This window comes from Microcaecilia unicolor, chromosome 1, assembly GCF_901765095.1.
Source record: "Microcaecilia unicolor chromosome 1, aMicUni1.1, whole genome shotgun sequence".
Lineage (NCBI taxonomy): Eukaryota > Metazoa > Chordata > Amphibia > Gymnophiona > Siphonopidae > Microcaecilia > Microcaecilia unicolor.
The window spans coordinates 634,951,742-634,976,974 of NC_044031.1; the positions used below are offsets into that span (position 1 = coordinate 634,951,742).

The 25,233-nt window shown below is 42.3% G+C and overlaps 1 protein-coding gene across 4 annotated transcripts in view; it reads left to right on the forward strand.

Moving 5' to 3' along the window:
- PATL1 (PAT1 homolog 1, processing body mRNA decay factor) overlaps positions 1-25,233 on the forward strand; it is a 292,622-nt gene that overhangs the window by 196,345 nt on the left and 71,044 nt on the right. For all 4 annotated transcript variants that reach the window (XR_003944007.1, XM_030221195.1, XM_030221217.1 and 1 more), the window contains exons 12-15: positions 3,405-3,502; positions 5,741-5,800; positions 17,456-17,604; positions 17,773-17,932. Coding sequence is in view for 3 of the 4 variants with exons in the window: in XM_030221195.1 (XP_030077055.1) it covers positions 3,405-3,502; positions 5,741-5,800; positions 17,456-17,604; positions 17,773-17,932 (467 nt within the window). In the remaining variant the exon portion in view is untranslated. The remainder of the gene's footprint in view (positions 1-3,404; positions 3,503-5,740; positions 5,801-17,455; positions 17,605-17,772; positions 17,933-25,233) is intronic.

The window sequence follows — 25,233 nt, forward strand, 5'->3', positions numbered from 1 at the left end:
TGTATCCCACCTTTTCCCACCTATTTGCAGGCTCAAGATCTCGGATTTAGAAGCATTCATTTTGAATCCAGACAAGATGCCATAAGAATTTAAAGTCTGGATAATAAGTGGTAAGGATATTTCAGGATCTGTAACAGACAACAAAATATCATCTGCAAAAAATGGAGATTTTATACTCCTCCAACCCAACACAGACTCCCCTGATAGAATCTTGACGAATACTCACAGCTAAAGTCTCCAGCTTGCTATGTGTCCGCCCTAACGAAAAGACCTCAGAATACTACTACTACTTATCATTTCTAGAATAACCCCCGTTTACTCAAAGCCGAGCAGAAAGAGAGGCATATATAATGCAGTAATCCAAGAATTGAAATGCAGACCAAAGCACATAATATCAAGGACCTCCTGCATGAAAGACCATTCCACACAGTCAAATGCCTTTTCAGCATCTATAGCTAAGAGAACCATAGGAATTCTAGCTTGACGAGCATACCAGTTGAACTGAATGGCCCTCCTAATATTATTCCCTATTGTACGCTGAGGAATAAACCCACATTGGTTTTTATGAGTAAGATCAGTTACATGGGCATTTAAACATCTTGCCAGAATGCTGGCTAACAACAAGATTGAGGAGAGAAATGGGTCTATAGGAGACACACTGTGTAGCATCCTTTCCTGTTTTGGGCAGAATAGTTATACCAGCCTCCATCATGGAAGCAGGAAGTGTATCCCCCACAAAGAACTCCATTAAAAACCTGGACCAGCAAGGGGATAAAAGACAGAGAAATGGATCTATATAGGAGCCACACTGTGTAGCATCCTAGAACATAACTATTCTTTGAGTGAATAAATATCTCCTATTTGTTTTAAATGTATTTCCATGTAACTTTCATTGAGTGTCTCCTGGTTTTTGTAGTTTTTAAAAGAGTGAAACATAGATTCACGTCTACCAGTTCTATACTACTCAGGATTTGCCATCTCTTTTCCAAGCTGAGGAGCCCTAACCTCTTTAGCCTTGCCTCATATGGGAGGAGTTCCATGCCCTTTATCATTTTAGTCGCTCTTTGAAACTTTTTTAATTCTGCTATATTTTTTTGAGATATGGCGACCAGAATTGAATGCAATACTCAAGGTGAGGCCGCACCATGGAGCGATACAGAGGCATTATAATATTCTTTGCCTTACTTACCATACCTTTCCTAATAATTCCTAGTATCTTGTTTGATTTTTTTGTCTGTTGCCAAAGGAACAAGCACTATATACTGATACAGGCAATTCAATCTGAAATAATCAATGTTCATATCTTGTTTGATTTTTTTGTCTGTTGCCAAAGGAACAAGCACTATATACTGATACAGGCAATTCAGTCTGAAATAATCAATGTTCAGCGTATACATATAAACAGGCACGTGCCTCTCCAATATTATTACTCCATACATATGGGGGCAGAACAACTATGTTAATATATTGCACTAAATGAAAAGATATAATAGACCTCTCAGAGACCTGGTGTAAGGAAAATAACCAATGAACTCTGTCATACCAGGGTACAAATTACATTCCAGTGATAGGGTGGAACAGAGTACTATATGTTAAAGAGGGCTTTTAATCAAATAAACTAAAAGTTCTGCAGGACACAAAATACACATTGGAATCCTTATGGATAGAAATTCCATAAAGGGATAGTGATAAAAGTATATACCACTGTTACCCTTGCCAGCATGAACAGATAGATGTTAGCAGAAATTGGGGAAGCTAACAAACTGGATAACAGAATAATAATGGATGATCATTTGGACCACTAGAATAATCGAGAGGGTAAAAAGGGCACTCGGGGAGGACATGGCCATAGCAGAGAGACTAAGAAGTCCTTTTATAAAGGCACGCTAGCGTTTTTAGCGCACGCTAAAAATAAGCTTGCACCAAACGTTAGAGACACCCATATATTCCTGTGGGTGTCTCTAGCGTTTAGTGCATGCTAAAAACACTAGTGTGCCTTTGTAAAAGACCCCTTGAATGAATTCTTTGCTTCCATCTTCACTGAGGAAGATGTGGGGGAACGTACCCTTGCCAGAAGTAGTATTTAATGGTGGTAAGTAGGAGGAACTGAAACTAATCTCTGTAAACCTGGAAGGTATAATGGGGCAATTTGACAAATTAAAGAGTAGCAAATCTCCTGGATCAGATGGTATACATACCAGAGTACTGATGGAACTAAAAAATGAACTTGCATATTATTAGCAATATGTAATTTATCTTTAAAATCAGGCATGATCATGGAAGATTGAAGGGTAGCAAATGTAATGCCAATTTTTGAAAAGAATTCCAGAGATGACCCAGGAAATTATAAGCCTGACATCGGTGCCAGTCAAAATGGTAGAGACTACTATAAAGAACACAGTTAGCGAGTATATTCATAGACATGGATTAATGAGACAAAGCCAAAATGGATTTAGCCAAGAGAAGTCTTGCCTTATTAATCTGCTACATTTCTTTGAAGAGGTGAATGAATATCTGGATAAAGGTGAGCTGGTTGATATTGTGTATTTGGATTTTCAAAAGACATTTGATAAAAGTACCTCATAAAAGACTCCTAAGGAAATTTGAAAGTTATGGGATAGGAGGTAATGTCCTATTGTGGATAAAAATTGGTTAAAAGATAGAAAACAAAATGGTCAGTATTCTTAATTGGGAAGGGTAGAGAGTGTCCCCAGGTCTGTGCTGGGACTGCTACTTTTTAACATATAAATAGAATAAGGAGTAAGGTAATTAAATTTGCTGATGACATGGTTATTTAAAGTTGTTAAATCACAAGAGGTGTGTGACTAATTACAAGAGGATCTTACAAGACTGAGAAACTAGGCATCCAAGTATCAGATGAGATTTAATGTGAGCAAGTGCAAAGTGGTTCATGAAGTGAAGAGAAACTCAAACTATAGCTACATGATGCAGGATTACAAATTAGGAATCGTCACCTAGGAAAAAGATTTAGATGTCATCGTTAATAATACATTGAAACCCTCTGGTCAGTGTGTAGTGGCAGCTGTGTGTTGATGTCTACCATTTGAGCTAACTCCTATGCTGAGCCTATTTTTTGCATTGTTCACCCGTTAACGTGCACGTTGAGCTCTTGTTAACCACATACTACTGCCAAAGGTAGCTTTCTGTATCAGCCCCTCAGTCTTTAGCTTTTTTTCTGTAGAAAAAGAAGACTTATGAGATCAGTGTGTGTGTAAGTCTCTAATACCTGCATTTGGTTTTCTGTCTACACAAAGAACCCATCAAGAGGACTGGTGTTTGACTTTTTTTGTGTTTGAGATTCACAGCAGAGAGATGTGTATGAACATGTCCCAGAAAGTAGGTCCCTTTTTAGTTATGATGGTTTGTTTGTTTTTTCTTTTCAGTGCAGTTTGCAGGGTCCTTGGGGAAGCTTACAGTTTCCAGTGTGAACAATCCTAGAAAGATGATTGATGCCGTGGTGACATTGCGAAGTGAAGATGATGTGAGTAGAAAAGTTCTTTTTCTGTCCCTCCTTACTTGTTCTAACATTTTAGCTTCTCTCTCTGACTTGTTCTTTATCTTTTTTTTATACACTTCTGTCCTCTTTTATGCTGTCTTCTTTCTTGTCCCCTCATTCTCCCCCCCAATCATTTTTCCCTTGTCTACAGTTTTTGTTTACAAATAAATAACTTTTCCTTTTACGCTCGATTTCTTCCCTTCTGTAAAGAACCTTCAAAGTGAGTTCCCTTTGATTGCTTGACTATGGAAAGGTTTATCCCTCTTAATCTAAATGGGACTCTGAGAGCTTTTGACTTGTATGATTGATTATCATACCTTTGACCAATTACCTGCTCCCTCGATCCCTGCCCATCAAAGATAGTGCAGCAGGCAAGTATGGGCCTTATTGAAGGCGCCACAAAAATTGTGAACACCTCTCTTTCTAATGGGCAACTACCAGCAGCATTAAAAAAGGCAGTGGTTCACCCTTTGCTGAAGAAAAACAACCTTAACCAGGACAAACTTGAAAGTTACAAGCCAGTATCCAACATCCCGTTTCTAGGGAAACTCATAGAACAGTCTGTGTTCAACTTAATGAATGGCTAGAAAAGAGTAACTGGCTAGATCGATGTCAATCTGGATTCAGACCCGGTTATGGAACAGAAACAGTCCTCGTATCCCTGCTAGATGATCTTCACAGAAACTGAGACAAGGGATTTGCCTCAATGTTAGTACTGCTAGATTTCTCAGCACCTTTTGACACTGTGGATCATGATACCTTGCTAGCACGACTGACAGAAACAGGTATCAGTGGAACAGTACTTGTAGTTCAGATCCTATCCACCACCATGGACACTGACCTGCGGGGTACCACAAGGATCGATACTGTCATCTATTCTGTTCAATACCTACCTCAAGCCACTAGCTGAGCTGATTTGGTCAATGGACACTCAGTTCTGCATCTATATGGATGATGTGCAGCTACTCATACCCATTGAACCTGACACCTACAGCCTTGAATAAACTGATTACTTGTCTAACATCAATTCAAGAATGGGCTAAACACAACAAACTTTGCCTGAACCCAAGTAAAACCAAGCTTCTCTGGGTCCCTAACACAAGTGGATACATACCTGACATCAAAATCCCTTTTGGGAAATATGAACTCCCCCTCAAATCACAAGTCAGGAACCTTGGAATACAGTTAGGTTCAACACTTACTCTGATTCCCCAAATCCAAGCAACCTTCAAGAGCTGCTTCTACTATTTGCGACAGCTACGCTGCCTCTTTCCTTACATTGAGAAGGTAAATATTATCCCAGTTGTGCATGCCATGGTAACATCAAGACTGGATTACTGCAATGCACTATACAATGGTCTGACTACAAAGGGCCTGCACCAGCTCCAGTTGATTCAGAATGCAGCAGCAAGACTCATAGAAGGTTGCAAGCGATGTGACCACATCACACCATTTTTGCAAACATTTCATTGGCTACCAGTACAATACAGGGCTAAATTTACAACTCTGTCTGATCTTCAAGGCCCTGAAAGGAAATGGCCCGAGTATCTGAAGAATAGGATGATCCTCCACACACCGCTCAGGACACTAAGGTCCTCCCAAGGACTTTCACTAACTACACCCTCTCCAAAAGACATTAAACAATGTGATACCCGCAAGCGAGCCTTCTCTGGAGTAGCACCTACACTCTGTAATGCATTGCCTGAAAGGCTCCTCTTAACACAAGACTATCTGTACTTCAGGAAGCAGTTGAAAGCTTGGCTTTTCAACCAAGCCTTTAATGGAAGAAGTAACTAACTTGTTAGTCCACACACACAAGGATTGACTCGGGCTGCACTGCACATACTGCAGCGGGACATGTTTATCCTGAGATATTTAACCATCTCTCTGACCTCATGTGCAACTTTCTTCAAATCAGTCACATTACTTTCTAATTCTTCCTGCTTTCTTGCTCATCTATGTATTACAACTTTGCCTTACCCTTCACTGCCAATTGTAATGTTCTATTGTGTATTGTGTGGTCATTGCGGGTAGTATACCATGCCATACTTTGTGTTGTTACTTGAATATTTTTACTGCTGTAATTGCCTATTGCTCATGTTTGATCTATTTTTACTGTACACCGCCTTGAGTGAGTTCCTTCAAAAAGGTGGTAAATAAATCCTAATAATAAATAATATAATGCTAAAGTTTGTCTCTCTTCTCTCTTCCATACCTGAGTAGGAGTCAAAGGAAAAACAAGTACGGGACAAAAGACGTCAAACTCTTTTCATCATTGAGAAAGTAAGTAAATAATGGTATAACTGAAATGCATAATATATATGCATGTGTCAGTTTAAGAAAGAAGATGATCTTTTTGTCCTATCAAGTAAGCTTGTTCAGTTGGCTAAATATATCAAGAACCCAAGCTGAGCTAGTTTGTTGTAGAGAAGAATGTTCAAAGAAGAGAGTAGGAAAAGTAGGCTCTTCCAAGAAACCGGAGAAGACGTATGTTGAAAATCAAACCTTTATTCCAAGAAAAACACTGACACACTTGACTCTGACTCGACACAGCTGTGTTTCGGCACTGAAATGCGCCTTTATCAGGAGTCTATAAAATGAATCTTATTTGAATTTAAATCAAATCTACAAAATATTGTATGTTTCAGACACACATATTAAAAAAAAAAAAAATATATATATATATATATATATATATATATATAAATTTTAAAAAATCATCATTGACACTCTAGAAAACGATTCACAAGATAGTGTTGTATACAGTTTGAAACATCTGCAATCACATTTATAAACTTAATATATGGCAGAAACCAAGATTAGCAACTGACATGTTTCCAAAACAAATATGCAAGTTTGAATACATACATGTGAATATGTATTTTTTAAAATATGTAATTATTAATTTATACTATTTTTATGTTTAAAAATTAAAATTTATATATATAAGAGATTCAGAGCAGAAAATAATGATGATGTCTAGATAAAGTGCATCAATTAGTAATAAATATTTTTTTATTTATGTTACATTTGTACCCCGCACTTTTTCCCACTCATGGCAGGCTCAATGCAGTAGGCAATGGAGGGTTAAGTGACTTGCCCAGAGTCACAAGGAGCTGCCTGTGCCGGGAATCGAACTCAGTTCCTCAGTTCCCCAGGACCAAAGTCCACCACCCTAACCACTAGGCCACTACTGACCTTATAAATCTAAATCATAAAATCTATTCATGGAGAGGCCCTGATATATATGCTAGACCTCATAGATCTACCAGCAAGGAATACAAAAAGTTCATCATGTACATTATTGAACCTCCATTATCCCAATTGCAGAGGACTTAAATACAAATCAATTTATACATCTAGCTTCTCCTACATCTGCACGCAATGTTGGAATACACTGCCAAATGCCATAAAAACAACACAATTTGACAGCCTTCCAGAAACTATTAAAGACTTACCTGTTCAAAGAGACTTATCAAAAGGATCCTTCCTAAAAATATGACACCAGTACTGTACCAGAATTAGTTAACATTGAACTACTCTTTTTTTTTTTTTTTTTAATTGAACGTTTTTTACTACTCTTGTTCTCAAATACCTGAAATGAATTGCTTATCTATTTTCTTCTAATTTTACTGTGTATTTTCTATATTCTTTACTGGAATATTACTCTGTATTCTGTTCCAGAAATGGCGGTCGCCACTACGGTATTTGTAAGCCACATTGAGCCTGCAAAGAGGTGGGAAAATGTGGGATATAAATGCAGAAATAAATAAAATAAAAAAATAGCTGATTGCGTAAATTCAATTATCTGTTTTCTACTATATATGTGACAATTTTATACATGTGTTTTGTTTACATATTTTCAATAGTACATTTCATTTTATAGACTCCTGATGAAGGCGCATTTCAGTGCCGAAACACAGCTGTGTCGAGTCAGAGTCAAGTGTGTCAGTGTTTTTCTTGGAATTAAGGTTTGATTTTCAACATACGTGTTCTCTGGTTTCTTGGAAGAGCCTACTTTTCCTATTCTCTGCTTTGTGCATTTTCCTGCGTAGGATTTTAGTGTACCTCCACCTTTGTGGTGGTTCTTCCCTGTTTTGCATTTCTTCTTTGTTCTGCAGGAGAGACAGTCTAAGCCAGCTCACAAAAGCTGCAGCCAGTTAAGCACTTCAGAAAGTAAAACTCTTAGCTGCTGGAAGTGCTAAACTGGTTTCAGTTCAAGAGCACTCTGTCAGCCACTGATTACTTTACCTTTTCAGTACAATTTCATGGTTAAAGTTACTGTTCCCAGACAACAGTGAGGTTCAGGTAATTCTCCAGTAAAGATAATGAGGGTAATTTGATAACATCCCCCTATTTATGAAGGGCAAGTAGTCACCTATTTAAGACTATTTTACAAAGACATATAGGCACCTATGTTTCTTTATAGAATCCTATGGGCAAGGCAGCAGAAGTTGTGCCTGGATTGAAGTTGTAGACTTGATGCAGTCTTAGAAATAGGTGTAAAGGTTTGCTGTGCCTCCATCAAAACTCTGTCCCTAAACATCTGACCAAGAATATTTATTGGAGATTCTAACAGTTAAAGAAATGAAAAGGGAAAGGGTGAGATCAAGAATGTTCTCTGTAATGTCACCTGTTTGGTAGAATAGCTTACCAACGGAACTTCGTCTGGAAAATAAAGTGAAGAAATTTAAGAAAGCATTAAAAATCTTGCAGAATTTAAGTCAGTCTTTTTCTGTGATTGACCGATGGTCCACTTTGAACCATTTGAAGCTGAATAAGTTGAAAACTAAAATAATTTGGTTTGGTGATTTTGAGTCACTGCCAGCCAGAGATCTAATTTTGGAGTATGGAGAAAGGTTGAAAAATGAAAAATCAGCAAATAACTCGCAGAGGTCAGCTTTATGTTAACCAAGATTATTTACTCTTTTATCCTAGATATACGTTTGTTGAACTCATGTTTTCCCTGTGGTACTTTGTTGTATTCTTGTTACTGTTATAAATTTGTAACTTGTTTATACCTCAATTCACTCTATATTTTTGTATTTACTTTTATACTCAATAAAATATTTAAAAAAAGAAAGAAAGAAAACTGAAAAAGAATCTAGGGTGTGTTAGGAGTTCTTTTGGACTCTAAATTATGAACCTCAAATAAACTAGCTAAGAAATATTTTTAAATTGTCAATTAAGAGCTATCGGGTCACTTTTAAGTAAAGAAAGTTTTAGGGTTATAACTCGAGCTATACTCCTACAACTAGATTGCTGTAATTCTTTATACTGCACATTATCTTTGAAATTACAAAGAAAGTTTCTAATTTTTACAGAATTCTGCAGCTAGGCTTATTTTTGGTAAGCATAACTTTGAAAGAGCTAGTCCTTTGTTGAAGTCCTTACGTTGGTTGCTGATCAATCTACGGATTGTGTTTAAAATCTCCTGTATGATCTTTACATCCATTTATGGTTTGAAATCTGAAGGAGTTATTGGAATTTTGAATATTCCCAGTAATATGCTTACTGTACATGAGATTCACAAATTGAAACTAGATTTTCTTTCTTTAAAAGGTAATCAATAGAAATCAAACAAAATAAAACATGGAAAAGAAAATAAGCTGATTTTTTAATTAGACATAACTTAATACATTTCTTGATTAGCTTTCGAAGGTTGCCCTTCTTTGTCAGATCTGAAAAGCGAAGAAGGGCAACCTTCGAAAGCTAATCAAGAAATGTATTAAGTTATGTCCAATAAAAAAGGTACCATCTTACTTTCTTTTCCATGTTTTATTTTGTTTGATTTCTATTGATTACCTTTAAAAGTGGACTAACACGGCTACTATACCTTTCTTTAAAAAGAATTTGACAAAGAAGACAGATTGAATTAGCATTCCTTAGCATTATCTTTTATTCCGAAAAATACTTAAAACATATGTTTCCTGATTCAATTTAATAGTTCTTTTACCGTTAGTATATATTGTATTTCCTCTATTGTTGAGGCCTTTTACATATTTTGTACTTCCCTCTATTACATAGTAACATAGTAGATGACGGCAGAAAAAGACCTGCACGGTCCATCCAGTCTGCCCAACAAGATAAACTCGTATGTGTATACCTTACCTTGATTTGTACTTGCCTTTTTCAGGGCACAGACCGTACAAGTCTGCCCAGCAGTATTTCCCAACTCCCAACCACCAGTCCCGCCTCCCATCACCTGCTCTGGCACAGACTGTATAAGTCTGCTCTCCACTATCCTCGCCTCCCAACCACCAACCTCTCTTCCCCCACCTGCTCCGCCACCCAATTTCGGCTAAGCTTCTGAGGATCCATCCATTCCTGCTGCCCAGGATTCCTTTATGCACATCCCACGCATGTTTGAATTCCGTTACCGTTTTCAGCTCCACCACCTCCCGCGGGAGGGCATTCCAAGCATCCACCACCCTCTCCGTGAAAAAATACTTCCTGACATCTTTTTTGAGTCTGCCCCCCTTCAATCTCATTTCATGTCCTCTCGTTCTACCGCCTTCCCATCTCCGGAAAAGATTTTTTTTGCGGATTTATACCTTTCAAGTATTTGAACGTCTGTATCATATCACCCCTGTTCCTCCTTTCCTCCAGGGTATACATGTTCAGGTCAGCAAGTCTTTGGTCATACGTCTTGGAACGCAAATCCCATACCATTCTCGTAGCTTTTCTTTGCACCGCTTCCATTTTTTAACAAGGTACGGCCTCCAAAACTGAACACAATACTCCAGGTGGGGCCTCACCAACGACTTGTACAGGGGCATCAACACTTCCTTTCTTCTGCTGATCACACCTCTCTCTATACAGCCTAGCAACCTTCTCGCTACGGCCACCGCCTTGTCACACTGTTTCGTCGCCTTCAGATCCTCGGATACTATCACCCCAAGATCCCTCTCCCCCTCAGTACCTATCAGACTCTCACCGCCTAACACATACGTCTCTCGTGGGTTTCTACTCCCTAAATGCATCACTTTGCATTTCTTCGCATTGAATTTTAATTGCCAAACCTTAGACCATTCTTCTAGCTTCCTCAGATCCCTTTTCATGCTTTCCACTCCCTCCTGGGTGTCCACTCTGCTGCAAATCTTAGTATCATCCGCAAATAGGCAAACTTTAACTTCTAACCCTTCGGCTATGTCACTCACAAATATATTGAACAGAATCGGCCCCAGCACCGATCCCTGAGGCACTCCGCTACTCACCTTTCCCTCCTCCGAGCGAACTCCATTTACCACCACCCTCTGTCGTCTGTCCGTCAACCAGTTCCTAATCCAGTTCACCACTTCGGGACCTATCTTCAGCCCATCTAGTTTATTTAAGAGCCTCCTGTGAGGAACCGTGTCAAAAGCTTTGCTAAAATCTAAGTAGATTACGTCTATAGCACGTTGATGATTCAATTCTCCAGTTACCCAATCAAAGAATTCAATGAGATTCGTTTGGCACGATTTCCCTCTGGTAAAACCATGTTGTCTCGGATCTTGCAGCTTGTTGGCTTCTAGGAAATTCACTATCCTTTCCTTCAGCATGGCTTCCATTACTTTTCCAATAACCGAAGTGAGGCTTACCGGCCTGTAGTTTTCAGCTTCTTCCCTATCACCACTTTTGTGAAGAGGGAGCACCTCCGCCGTTCTCCAGTCCCTCGGAACCTCTCCCGTCTCCAAGGATTTATTAAACAAATCTTTAAGAGGACCCGCCAGGACCTCTCTGAGCTCCCTCAATATTCTGGTTTGGATCCCGTCCGGTCCCATGGCTTTGTCCACCTTTAGCTTTCCAAGTTGTTGATACACACTCTCTTCCGTGAACGGTGCTATATCCATTCCATTCTCAGGTGTACTTTTGCCAGTCCCTCGCGGTCCTTCTCCAGGATTTTCTTCAGTGAAAACCGAACAAAAGTATCTATTTAGCAAATTGGCTTTTTCTTCATCATTATCTACATAGCGGTTCGCTGTATCTTTTAGTCTCACAATTCCCTTTTTAGTTTAAATATATTTTATTGAAGAGACAACTTCCATTTTGCAATTAACACAGAGAATTAAAACAATTACCTCTGCTCTCCAAGAACATTTTACGTTTTTCGTCCCTCCCCCCCCCCCCCCCCCCCCCCCCCCCCCCCCCAAAAATCTCTAACTGTTTATTGATGGTACTTCATAAAGAACATTTTCAAGTAACAAATGGAGATAAGACATACAGTACAAATGCGCCTGCAACTCTCATAGAATAGAACAATCTACCATCAAGCATTTCTCCCAACATTTCTCTCCCCCCTCCCAAAAGACTCTCGTAAACTGCTTTCCACATTATATTGAAGTCCATATATGGCTCTCAACCATAAAACAATATTGCAATGCTGCATCCCAAACAGAATTAGTGGAGCCTTCAACTATCACCGCAGTATTTAAATGTCACTGCTCTTGCAGAGTGCCTGAACTCTGATGACACTCCACCCTAATTTAGAAACCATCTATTAACCCCCCCCCCCCTAACCGTTTCCCACCCTCCCTATAAATGTACTTTCCCATCTTCTGTGTCTTTATGCTTCCTGACTGTTCACACAAAAAAAAAAAAAAAAAAATTAATTAAATTCCTTCCTATCAGAGCTTGTTAAATATTAAACTGCGAGCTTTATGTGACAAGGATTGTATATAGGGTTCCCACACCGCCAAAAATGCTTTACGCCTTCTGGGGGAAGACCCTACCCCCCTGCGCTCCAACAATAAAAGTTCATGTAATTTGTTCCTCCAATGCCAGTAATCTGGTGGGGACCCACTCTCACAATTCCCTTTTTAGTCATTCTTCTTTCACTAATATACCTGAAGAAATTTTTGTCGCCCCTCCTTACATTTCTAGCCATTTGTTCTTCCGCTTGCGCCTTCGCCAGACGTACCTCTCTCTTGGCTTCTTTCAATTTCATCCGGTATTCCTCCCCGTGTTCCTCTTCTTGAGATTTTCTATATTTCTGGAACGCCAACTCTTTAGCCTTTATTTTCTCAGGTACTTGCTTGGAGAACCATATCGGTTTCCTTGTTGAGATCTTCTTAATTTGTAATTCACTTAGAATTTTGTTCTTAATAACGTTAATCCCCAAACCGGGTAAATTATGGGAGGAAGCGGAGTCATATCACACCATTTCAATGCTCAATGTAAATGTTAAGCTTTTAGTGCGGGTGATGGCCACTAGATTAGTGAACTATTTGCCAGCCTTGCTTAGCCCAGCTCTGGTGGGTTTTGTTCAGGCCTGGCAGTCAGTCCTTAATATGTGACAAGTGCTTTTAGCTATGTCTCACTGTCAGGCATTTTTTGTTTTTGTTACATTTGTACCCTGCGCTTTCCCTCTCATGGCAGGCTGAATGCGGCTTACATGGGGCAATGGAGGGTTAAGTGACTTGCCCAGAGTCACAGGGAGCTGCCTGTGCCTGAAGTGGGAATCGAACTCAGTTCCCCAGGACCAAAGTCCACCACCCTAACCACTAGGCCACTCCTCCACTCCCAGCTATGTTGGTTAGCCTTGATGTGGCAAAAGTATTTGACCAAGTGCATTGGCAACATCTCTTTCACGTGCTTGATCGGGAGGGGATTGGAGGTTGGTTCTTGAGATCAGTACAGGCGCTTTATCAAGCTCCCCAATTGTAATGAATCGAGTCTCAATAGGAGTACTAGGCTGCACAGGAGCTCTGTAACAAAGCAAGCACAGATATACATCCAGAGGTCGTTCTGCACTGAAAACACACTTTCTTGAGTTAGCATTTAGTTTACCTTGAACTTTCATTATTGTACACTGCTGCCAGATCTCTGTGGTGAGGCTGCAGGGAATGTATCTTCTGCTGAACTCATGTTTTAGCTCTAGATTTGTATGTCCTGCCTTTCTCCGAGGACAAGCAGGCTGCTTGTTCTCACATGTGGGTCGACGTCCGCTTCGGCCCGGGAAACCGGCAATTTTGCAAGCAAAATATAAAAAAAGTTTTGCCAGAGTCTTCTGGCGTGCGTGCAGTGCCCACCACGCATGCGCGGCCGTCTTCCCACCTGTCGCGTGAGTGTTCCCACTCAGTTATTTTCTCCGTGGTGAGGTGCGGTCGAGTTTTCCCCTGCTCCTCTCTTTCTGAAATACTGATGCCAAGAGCCTAGTGCCATCCTGGATAAGGTAGAGTCCATCTTTCTAGAATAGACCATCCTTTCTCCAGAATGTTGCCCAGTTCCTAACAAATGCAAATCCCTCCTCCCTGCACCATTGTCTGATATATGCATTGAGATTGGAGCTCTGCTTGTCTCGTGCATGAAATGATACCAAATGTTGAGAAAGCTACTTTGGAAGTTCTGGATTTCAACCTGCGTAAAACCTAAATTTGGCTTCCAAAAGCTCCCCCTCACACTTTTCGTATGTCATTGATACCCAAATGTATTAAAATAGCTGGCTCCTCCCCAACACTACACATGAGGTCTGCCACCTTCACATACCAGGCAGGCAAGTTACAAGTGATCCACATATCAACAGCCACCCAGCTATCTATATGCCTAATGATTGAATCACCAACTCCTAACGGCTGTCCTAACCCTTCTTTCCTGGGGACATAACTTTGGAGACTCATACTCAGGATATTACATCATTCAAAGGGCTACAGGGTCACTTCCTGCTACAACAAGGTGATAGTCTCCTTTCAGGTGACTTTCCTCCTCCAGGGCAGCACAAAGGCCTCCAGAATAGAAGTAGAAACTTTGTTATATCCTTGAAAGTCTCCTCTCTATATACTCTGCCACAGCTCCTCCAAATTTGCTACTCTGGCCTCCAGGGATTGGTCTCATTCTCTGAGTGCTAGATGCTCTTTTCACCAAGTACATATATAAGACCTCTCACCATCTGTGAGATATCATAAAGGTGACACTCAGTGCAAAAGACTGGATAGCCCCTATCTCTATGTTGGACTGCTGCCTCTATCTTCATAACTGGTAGTTTACATATCCTCACTCCCTTAGTAAACGTACTTGGGGCTTTCCTCAGAGACATGAAAACATTGTATTGCTAAGAACTAATTACTGGCTGATAAAGGTGCTCCAGTTATAACCTCTTAATTGGGTAAAATAAAGCCTATAAACAAAAAATAATTCTGGGATGCATGGACAGAATCATGCACTAAACAGCAACTTTAATAACTTCTATGTTAGACTATAAGAATATATAAGAACATTAGAATAGCCATACCGTGTCAGACCAATGATCCATCTAGCCCAGTAACACAACTAAATAATTTCTCTTGTAATGCACTGCAAAGTGTGATTGACTTTCCCTGCATGTTTGTCTTCACGTGGTTTGAAATCTTAAGCTAAGTGTTTGTTTTTTCACTTTTCTTTGGATCCAATATTCCTATAGAGTTTTAAGCAAGAAAATAATTGAGGTAAGGATTTTTTATGCTGATGAAGAAAGTGGACCCAGATATTCTCCTCCTTATCCCAGGAACTATAATATTGGGTGGAGGCTGGGCACAGAGGCTTTTTCCCTTTCTCTTTAAGAAGACCTTGTACTCCATAGAAATTTAGTATTTTTTGAAGTACTTTGAAGCGCATTAGAAGAGAGATTTAGTTGTGTTGTTGAGATATTCTCTAGTCCTCTTACTTCTGTCCATCTAACCCAGAATCCTGCTTCCAACAGTGGCCAATTCAAGCCACAAGTACCAGGCAGAAACCCAAATAGTAGCAACGTTATGCTTCTAATCCCAAGGAAATCAGTGGCTTCACCATTGTCTATCTCAATAACAGACTATGTACTTTTCCTCCACAAACTTGTCCAAACTTTTTTTAAACCGGTGTGACCACGTCTTCTGGCAACAAGTTTCAGAGTTTAACATTTGTTTGAGTAAAAAATATTTCCTCCTCTTTGTTACATAAGAACATAAGTGGTGCCATACTGGGACAGACCAAAGATCCATCAAGCCCAGTATCCTGTTTTCAACAGTGGCCAGTCGAGGTCACAAGTACTTGGCAAGATCCCAAAAGAGTAAAACAGATTTTATACTGCTTATCTTAGAAATAAGCAGTGGATTTTCCCAAGTCCATCTAGCTTGTGGACTTTTCTTTTAGGAAATTATCCAAACCTTTTTTAAACCTTGCTAAGCTAACTGCTTTCACCACATTCTCTGGCAACGAATTCCAGAGTTAATTACACATTGAGTGAAGAAATATTTTCTCGGGTTTGTTTTAAATTTACTACTACTTAGCTTCATTGTGTACCCTCTAGTCCTAATAAAATGTAGCTATAATTTGGGTTATTCTTCCCAATGTACATCACTTTGCACTTGCCCTTATTAAATTTCATCTGCCAACAGGGATATGAAGTGATGTGCTGCCAACAGAACATTACCTCATATCTCATGGCTTTTTATTTTTCTCAGGCATCTCTCATGTGGAACTCTGTTAAAAAGCTTTCTTAAAATCTATATACACTACTTCAACCAGCTCCCTTTATCCACATTTTATTAAAACCTTGAAAAAATGTAGCAAATTGGTGAGGCAAGACTTCTCTTGGCTGAATCTATGTTGACTCTATTCCATTAAACCAGTTTTTGTATGTGTTCCGTAATTTTGTTCTGTGGATTAGTTTCTCCTATTTTGTCTGGCACTGATGTCGGGCTTCCCGGTCTGTATGAAGACCCCTAGAACCATTAAAAAAAAACTGGTGTTATATTGGCTATCTTCCAATCTTCATTTACCATAGATGATTTTAATGACATGCTACAGATTATCAATAGTAGATCTGCTATTTCATTTTTGAGCTCTTTCAGTAACTTGAGGGATATACCATCCAGTCCAGGTGATTTACTGCTCTTTAACAGGTCAATTTGACTTGTTATATCTTCCAGGTTTACTGAAATTTCTTTCAGTTCTTCGGTATTGTCGTCCTTGAATACTGTTTCTAGCATAGGTGGCTCCTTTACATCCTCCTCAGGAAAGACCGAAACAAAGAATTCATTTTGTCTCTCTATGGCCTTGTCCTCCTTGAAAAGCTTTTGTCTCTACAGTACAGTTCTTTTCAAATTCTCTTTTAGCTTTCTTTATCAATGCCTTGTATCTAACTTTACAGCGCTTATTATTCTTCCTATTAATTCGTATCTTTTTCCATTTTTTGAAAGATGTTCTAATAGTCTCCTCACTGCCCCTTTTAACTATGCTAGCTATCGTTTGACTTTTTTTTTCCACCGTTTTTGACACATAGAATAACTCTGGTCAGGAGTTCCAAGATGGTATCTTTAAACAATGTCTGTGCCTGATTTAAACTCTTGACCCTATCTTACTTTTTATTTGTATTAATAAACAGAGACTGTATTTTAAGCTTCTATGCTAGGATTTTTTTTTTAATCAAACACTTAAAGAGGATGGAATCAGAGCAAAACTCAAGTGACCTTTACACTTTGAACAAGGCATAGAGGGTATAACCTTCATGGAGTGGCATGTTAAACCCTAAACAAAGGCATGGGGATGTAACCTGGATGGAGCAGCAAGTTCAACTGTAGCCACCTTGTTGGGCAGACTAGTTACAGATCTTTATCTGCCATTATTTTACTATGTTTCATGAACTGAAATGGTTCCCAACCTTGTCCAATACCTAGTTTATCTGATTTTTCACGTGTATAATAAGCACTTTGTTTAATACACAAGAATGAGTACTTGTCTTGGGAATTATATGTTACTTTGTGTCATGGCCTTATATTCATTGCTTTCCTTAGCAGTACTGTGAATTATTAGTTTATTCCTGGATAACAATTGCTGTTTTTCATTTACAACATTCCATCGATAGCCTGCCTATCATTACACTTCTGAGTGGAATGCAATTAATAAATACAATAAGTACAATACATTTCATACATACATAAAACAGTATATACCTGTTCGGTGCATGTACAGTTTGACAAGCTTATTTTCCTTTTGATCCTATAGACATTCTCCCTCCTTCTGGATGTTGAGGACTATGAGAGACGTTATCTACAGAGTCTTGACTCGGAACGCCCTGCTCTGATAGAGGATAGGAAACAGAAGATATTGGAGATTTATGAGAATCTAAGAGGGAATGTTGCCTGTAATGAGAGGTAAAAAAGAGCTATATCCAAAACATGTGCATAAGGAAGTGAGGTGCAGACTTTCTAAACATTAAGGGAGCTTTTCAGGAGTCATACTAGGGAAGAGACTGGGTTATGCAGAAATATTCATTTGATAGTTAACAGTTTTTAATATCCCTCTTGGTTTTTACCTGCCAGGTTGAATGAGGATCACTTTGTGCAAATCATGTGCATCCGGAAAGGGAAGCGCATGGTTGCGCGGGTTCTACCTTACCTCTCTGTTCAGCATGCAGCCACCCTACTCAGAGCTATTGCACATAACCTACCCTTCATTATCAAGAAAGACATCCAGGATGAGGTACCGCATATATTTGACTATATATAAGTAAAGAAATTTAAGCTCAAAAATGCTTTGAAAAATCTGGGGTTGTCGTATCTGAGTAATACCTGTATCACTATGAAAAGTACTGTGTAGTACCTCTTCTCTGAGGACAAGCAGGCTGCTTGTTCTCACGACTGGGTCGGTGTCCACGGCGGCCCCACACCAGAACTTTTCAAAGCAAAAGTCTTCAGAGGTTTGAGAAAACCTTCTGGCGTGCGGGGTGCGCACACCCACGTCTTCCCGCTCATCGTGCGAGAGTCCCGCTCAGTTACTTTCTTTCTGCGGTGAGGAGAGGCAGTGATTTGCGTCTCTTCTGTTCCACTTCAGAGAGCCTTCTGCCGTTTTTTTTTTTCCGGAGTTTTTCTCCGGTTTTCTTCGGATTTCTTCTTTTGCCTTGTTAAAGTTTAAAAAAAAAAGTAGAATCCTTTATTTTCTTACTTTTTGCCCTCTAAAAGTTTCCTTTCGCTTCTGCCGCAGCCCTCTTAGGCCGCGCGTACGTGGTTTCTCTTTTTTGTGCTCTCCTTTTTGACACAATCGCGAATTTTAATCTCGCGGCCGCTATTTTTCCGTCCATGCCATCGAGGACTCCCAGCGGCTTCAAGAAGTGTACTCGGTGCAACCGGACGATCTCGGGTACCGACCCCCACGCGTGGAGTCTTCAGTGCCTTAGGCCCGACCATTGCCCAGACGCATGTAAGTTGTGTCTTAGCTTGAAAAAGCGGACACAGGCGTTGAGGCAAGCTCTTCGGGACCGACTTTTCAGAGCTTTGTCTGCACCGGGGATGGCATTGACTTCAGGAGCGCAGGTAATGGCTGTCCGGAGACCACCCCACGCTGGGAGCAGTGAGCCGTCGAGTGGGTCTCCAGCCGTCTCGAAGACTCCTGCTGTGCAGGCCCACCGGGACCGACCACTCTCGGACCCAACCCCGAGGAGGCGTGTGGATTCCACGTCCTTCTCGTCGTTACCGAGGAGTATCGATGACTTGCATCAAGCGAAGGCGAAGAAGCATCGTCATCGGTCTCCTTCCAAGCACGGTACCGGGAGCTCCGGGACGTCGAAGGATTCGGCACCCATGAAGGGCCGACGCCGGGAGGAACGTTCACCCTCCATTCAAGAGGTGTCAGTGCGTCGGTCTTCAGGCAGCCCGGTACCGCCGCCTCAACCTCCACAGGTTCTGCCGCCGATTCCTACACCGACCCCGCAGCCTTACTCGAGAGCGACTCTGGACGAGCGCATCCAAGCCATTCTTCCAGGTCTTCTGGAAGGGTTGCTGCATCAGTCTGCTCCGGTACCGGGGGTGCTTGCGCCCTCTGTACCGTTGATGGGAAGCGGCAGCTGGCTCTCCACCTGTGGTGAGGTCTCCGACGCCGGTGCCACCTGCAGGCATCGGCCTTGGCTGCCACCCAGGTTGACGCCCTGTCAACATCGCTGGAGGGAGCTTCATTGCTGCCGGCATAGGAGTTGACTTCTCGATATCGCCATCGAGGACATGGTTCCTCAGCATCGAGACTGTCTCGGTTTCGGACTGCAGTTAAGGAACCCTTGTCCGATACCGATGAGGATGCCTCGTGGGATGAAGGGCAAGATACCAGGTATTTCTCTTCCCTCTGATCCTACTCCTTCTCCAGAAAGAAAGCTTTCTCCCCCGGAGAGTCTTTCTTTCTCTTCATTTGTCCAGGAAATGTCTGTGGCTATTCCCTTCCCTCTGCTATCTGAGGATGAGCCCAGGACTGAGATGCTCGAGGTCCTTGACTATTCTTCACCACCTAAGGAGTCATCCACGGTTCCTTTGCATAATGTGCTCAAGGAGACTCTTATGCGGAACTGGATGAAATCACTAAGTAATCCCACCATTCCCAAGAAAGCTGAGTCCCAATATCGGATTCACGGAGAACCTGAGCTGATGAAGTCGTAGTTACCTCATGACTCTATGGTTGTGGATTCCGCTCTCAAGACAGCCAGGAGTTCTAGAGACTTTGCCTCGGCGCCCCCAGGGAGAGAATCTAGAACCCTGGACTCTTTTGGGAGAAAGGTGTATCAGGCCTCTATGCTTGTGGCCAAAATTCAGTCTTACCAGCTCTACACGAGCATTCACTTGAGGAACACAGTGAAGCAACTGGCGGACTTTGGTTGATAAGCTCCCTCCGGAGCAGGCCAAGTCTTTTCAGGAGGTGGTCAGGCAGCAGAAGGCGTGTCGTAAATTCCTGTCCAGGGGTGCTTACGATTCTTTTGATGTTGCATCCAGAACTGCTGCCCAAGGTATAGTGATGCGCAGACTCTCATGGCTGCGTGCCTCTGACCTGGATAATTGAGTCCAGCAGCGGATTGCGGATGTTCCTTGCCGGGGGGGGGGGGGGGATAATATTTTTGGTGAGAAAGTCGAACAAGTGGTTGATCAAATCACTCAGTGGGAAACCGCTGTGGACAATCTCTCTCACTGGGCGCCTTCTGCTACTACCTTATCAGGTAGACGATTTTTCCGGGAAAGGAAGAATGCTCCCTATGCTTATAACAAGCGTAAGTACAATCCTCCTCCTCGACAGCCTTCTCAGGCTCATCCCCAGCACGCTCGTTCTCGTCAACAGCGTGCGCCAAGGCAGGCCCCTGCAGCTCCCCAGCAAAAGCAAGGGACGGGCTTTTGACTGGCTCCAGTTGAGCATAGCCGCTGTAAAAGTGTCCGTGCAGGATGGCTTGCCAGTCAGAGGGAGGTTAAAATTTTTTCACCAAAGGTGGCCTCTCATAACCTCCGACCAGTGGGTTCTTCAAATAGTCCGGTTAGGATTCTCTCTCAATTTGATATCCAAACCTCCAAATTGCCCACCGGGAGCTCAGTCCTTCAGCTTCCAGCACAGGCAGGTACTTGCAGGGGTACTCTCTGCCCTTCTCAGCGCCAATGCGGTTGAGCCCGTCCCACCAGGGCAAGAAGGGCTAGGATTCTATTCCAGGTACTTTCTTGTGCAAAAAAACAGGGGGATGAATCCCATCCTAGATCTAAGGGCCCTGAACAAATTCCTTGTCCGAGAAAGGTTCAGGATGGTTTCCCTGGGCACCCTTCTTCCCATGATTCAGGGAAACGATTGGCTATGCTCTCTGGACTTAAAGGACGCCTATACCCATATCTCAGTACTCCCAGCTCACAGGAAGTATCTTCAATTTTGGTTGGGAACTCGGCACTTTCAGTATTGTGTACTGCCCTTTGGTCTCGCGTCTGCATCCAGGGTTTTCACAAAGTGCCTGGCAGTTGTCATGGCATCGCTACGCAGACTGGGAGTGCATGTGTTCCCTTATCTCGACGATTGGCTGGTGAAGAGCACCTCTGAGGCAGGCGCTCTACGGTCCATGCGGATGACTATTCGGGTGCTAGAACTTCTGGGCTTTATCAATTATCTCAAGTCCCATCTTGTCTCGGTTCCAGAATTGGAGTTTATTGGAGCTCTGTTGGACACACAGACGTCTCAAGCTTATCTTCCCCAGGAAAGGACAGACTATCTCTTGGCCCTAGTGTCCTTGGCTCGAGCGTCTCAACAGATCACAGCTCGGCAGATGTTGAGACTCTTAGGGCACATGGTTTCCACAGTTCATTTGACTCCCATGGCACACCTACATATGAGATCAGTTCAGTGGACCCTAGCTTCCCAGTGGTGCCAGGCCGCAGGGGGTCTAGAGGATGTGATCCATCTCTCCACCGACTTTTGCAGTTCCCTTCAGTGGTGGGACCATTCGATCCAATTTGACCTTGGTACGTCCATTCCAAATTCCTCAGCCGCAAAAACTCCTGATGACGGATGCATCCCTCCTGGGGAGGGGAGCTCATGTAGATGGGCTTCACACTCAAGGAGCTTGGTCCTTTCAGGAAAAAGATCTTCAGATCAACCTCCTGGAATTACGAGCAATCTGGAACGCTCTCAAGGCTTTCAGAGATCGGCTGTCCAAATCATTCTAATTCAGACAGACAGTCAGGTTGCAATGTATTACACCATCAAGCAGGGGGGCACCGGATCTCACCCTCTGTGTCAGGAAGCCATCCGGATGTGGCTTTGGGCTTACCAACGCGGCATGTTTCTCCAGGCCACGTATCTGGCAGGTGTAAACAACAGTCTGGCCGACAGGTTGAGCAGGATCATGCAACCTCATGAGTGGTCACTGAACATGGACGTTTTCCGCAAGATCTTCCGAGCGTGAGGCACCCCTTCGGTGGATCTTTTTGCCACTCAGTTCAATCACAAATTCCCTTAATTCTGTTCCAGACTTCAGGCCCATGACAGACTAGCGTCAGATGCCTTTCTCCTTCATTGGGGGACAGGACTTCTGTATGCGTATCCTCCCATACCTCTAGTAGGGAAGACTTTACTGAAACTCTAGCAAGACTGTGGAACCATGATTCTTGCGCCCTTTTGGCCCAGTCAGATCTGGTTCCCTCTTCTTCTGGAGATGTCCTCCGAAGAACCCTGGAGATTGGAGTGTTCTCCAACCCTCCTCACCCAGAACGAGGGGTCGCTTCTACATCCCAATCTCCAGTCTCTGGCTCTCACAGCCTGGATGTTGAGAGCTTAGAAGTTGCCTCCTTAGGTCTTTCGGAGGGTGTCTTCCGAGTCTTGTTTGCTTCCAGGAAAGATTCCACGAAAAAGTCTTATTCTTTCAAATGGAGGAGGTTTGCCGTCTGGTGTGACAGCAAGGCCCTAGATCCTTTTTCTTGTTCTACACGGACCATGCTTGAATACCTTCTACACTCAAGACCAACTTCGTAAGGGTTCACCTTAGTGCAATCAGAGCTTATCATCAACGTGTAGGGGGTAAGCCTATCTCTGGACAGCCTTTAGTAGTTCGTTTCATGAGAGGTTTGTTTTTGTCAAAGCCCCCAGTCAAACCTCCACCAGTGTCATGGGATCTCAACGTTGTTCTCACTCAGCTGATGAAGCCTTCTTTTGAGCCACTGAATTCCTGCCATCTGAAGTGCTTGACCTGGAAGGTCATTTTCTTGGTGGCTGTTACTTCAGCTCGTAGAGTCAGTGAGCTCCAAGCCCTGGTAGTGCATGCACCTTATATCAAGTTTTATCATAACAGAGTAGTCCTCCGCACTCACCCTAAGTTCTTGCCGAAGGTGGTGTCAGAGTTCCATCTGAACCAGTCAATTGTCTTGCCAACATTCTTTCCCCATCCTCATACCCACCCTGGTGAAGACACGTTGCACACCTTGGACTATAACAGAGCATTGGCCTTTTACATGGAGCGGACTAAGCCCTATCGACAGTCCGCCCAATTGTTTGTTTCTTTTAATCCCAACAGGAGGGGAGTCGCCATCGGAAAACGCACAATCTCAAATTGGCTAGCAGATTGCATTTCCTTCACTTACGCCAAAGCTGGGCTGACTCTGGAGGGCCATGTCACGGCTCACAATGTTAGAGCCATGGCTGCGTCAGTGGCTCACTTAAAGTCAGCCTCCATTGAAGAGATTTGCAAGGCTGCAACGTGGTCATCTGTCCACACATTCATATCTCACTACTGCCTTCAGCAGGATACCCGACGCGACAGTCGTTTTGGGCAGTCAGTGCTGCAGAATCTGTTTGGGGTTTAGAATCCAACTCCACCCTCCTAGGCCCATTTTTGTTCTGTTCCAGGCTGCACTCTCAGTTGTGTTTCTTTTCAGGTCAATCTCCGTTATGTCCTCGCCGTTGCGAGGCCTAATTGACCAAAGTTCATTATGTTGAGTGAGCCTGGGGGCTAGGGATACCCCATTGGTGAGAATTATCAGCCTGCATGTCCTCGGAGAAAATGAAGATACATAACCTGTAGCAGGTATTCTCCGAGGACAGCAGGCTGATTATTCTCACATACCCGCCCTCCTCTCCTTTGAGTTGCTCTTGTTTCTGGTTTGCTTTTTTATTAAACTGAGGGACCCACGCTCGCGTCTCGGACGGGAAGCCGTTTGCACATTCGCGGTGCACTCAGCCCGCGCGACGGAGCGTTCCAGAGACTTCTCGTTTGCTCTCAAGTTTTTGTGGTCTCCTGGACCGTCGTGGACGACGGCCCATTGGTGAGAATAATCAGCCTGCTGTCTTTGGAGAATACCTGCTACAGGTATGTATCTTCGCTTTTATTAGTAGATGCCAATTTTACAATTGCAGTGGAGGAAGATGCAGAAGGCCCATCTAAAATGATCTAAGGAGATCTTGAGAGCTCTTAGGAAATGATAGCCATGGCCAGATTTTGTGGGAGACACTTATAAAAATATTTGTGTGAAAAGGATCTTAAATTGCAGCTGCACCTCAATTGGCTGCCAGTGTATCATTCTAAGCAGTTGCATGATCAATATTTTTTTTTCTTAACCATAATAATCTTGATGGCAACATTTGGCACTAATTGCATTCTTTTTGTACTAGTTGCAAGCAGATCTTGATTTAAAGAACTACAGTAATCTAATCTGGTTAATATCGATGAATGGGTCAACAGGCTTTCCAGTTCCAACAAGTTGCTAGAACAAGACAGCAGTACAAATGATAGATATGTCAGCATCCAGTCCTGACCTGATCAAGCTTACTGACAAATTACTTGCTGTACCTAGAGGTATATTCAGATGAGTGTTCCTTCTTGAAATCCATATAATTCTATTTTTCTCTGGTTCAAGATTTTCACACTTCTATAACTGCCAACCTACTATCATAACCAAACATCTATTTATCTTAGCTTCCCTGCAGATTGATCTGATGACAAACTGGCTATTCTTTGTGTTAAATCAATGGTGCTAAATAGAAATTGAACAGTGTTGTCTATGAGAGACTCCCTGAGATTTCCTCACACCAAGCTAGTTCATACTTGGAAAAGTTCTGCTCCCCTATACCCACATTGTCATCTTTTTCTGTAATAGTGAACCATTTCAAAATAGAGCTCTGCATCCCCAAATTATGCCAGAAGTAGAAGAAGAAAAAGGCCATGATGGATGGTACCAAAGGCTGCATTCAAATCCAGCTAAAGTCATAGGGCATGAAAACCCTGATCAGCACCCACCCAGATACTATCCAGCCTGGCACTCTGCACATACCCAGATACTATCCAGCCTGGCACACATCACTGTTCCAGTGCTACATTCACGACGAAGACTTGATTGGGCAGGATGAAATCCCTAAGTATACTTCTGTTGCTGGAACTTTGTCCTGGCAACTAGAGGAGGGATATATATACTCAATGCATTTGCGGGAATTCAACAACAATTCTGCGTAGAATGCTGCCCAAATCTGTTGGCATTCTGACCTTTACATATTTCATTGGGCCAAGGTAC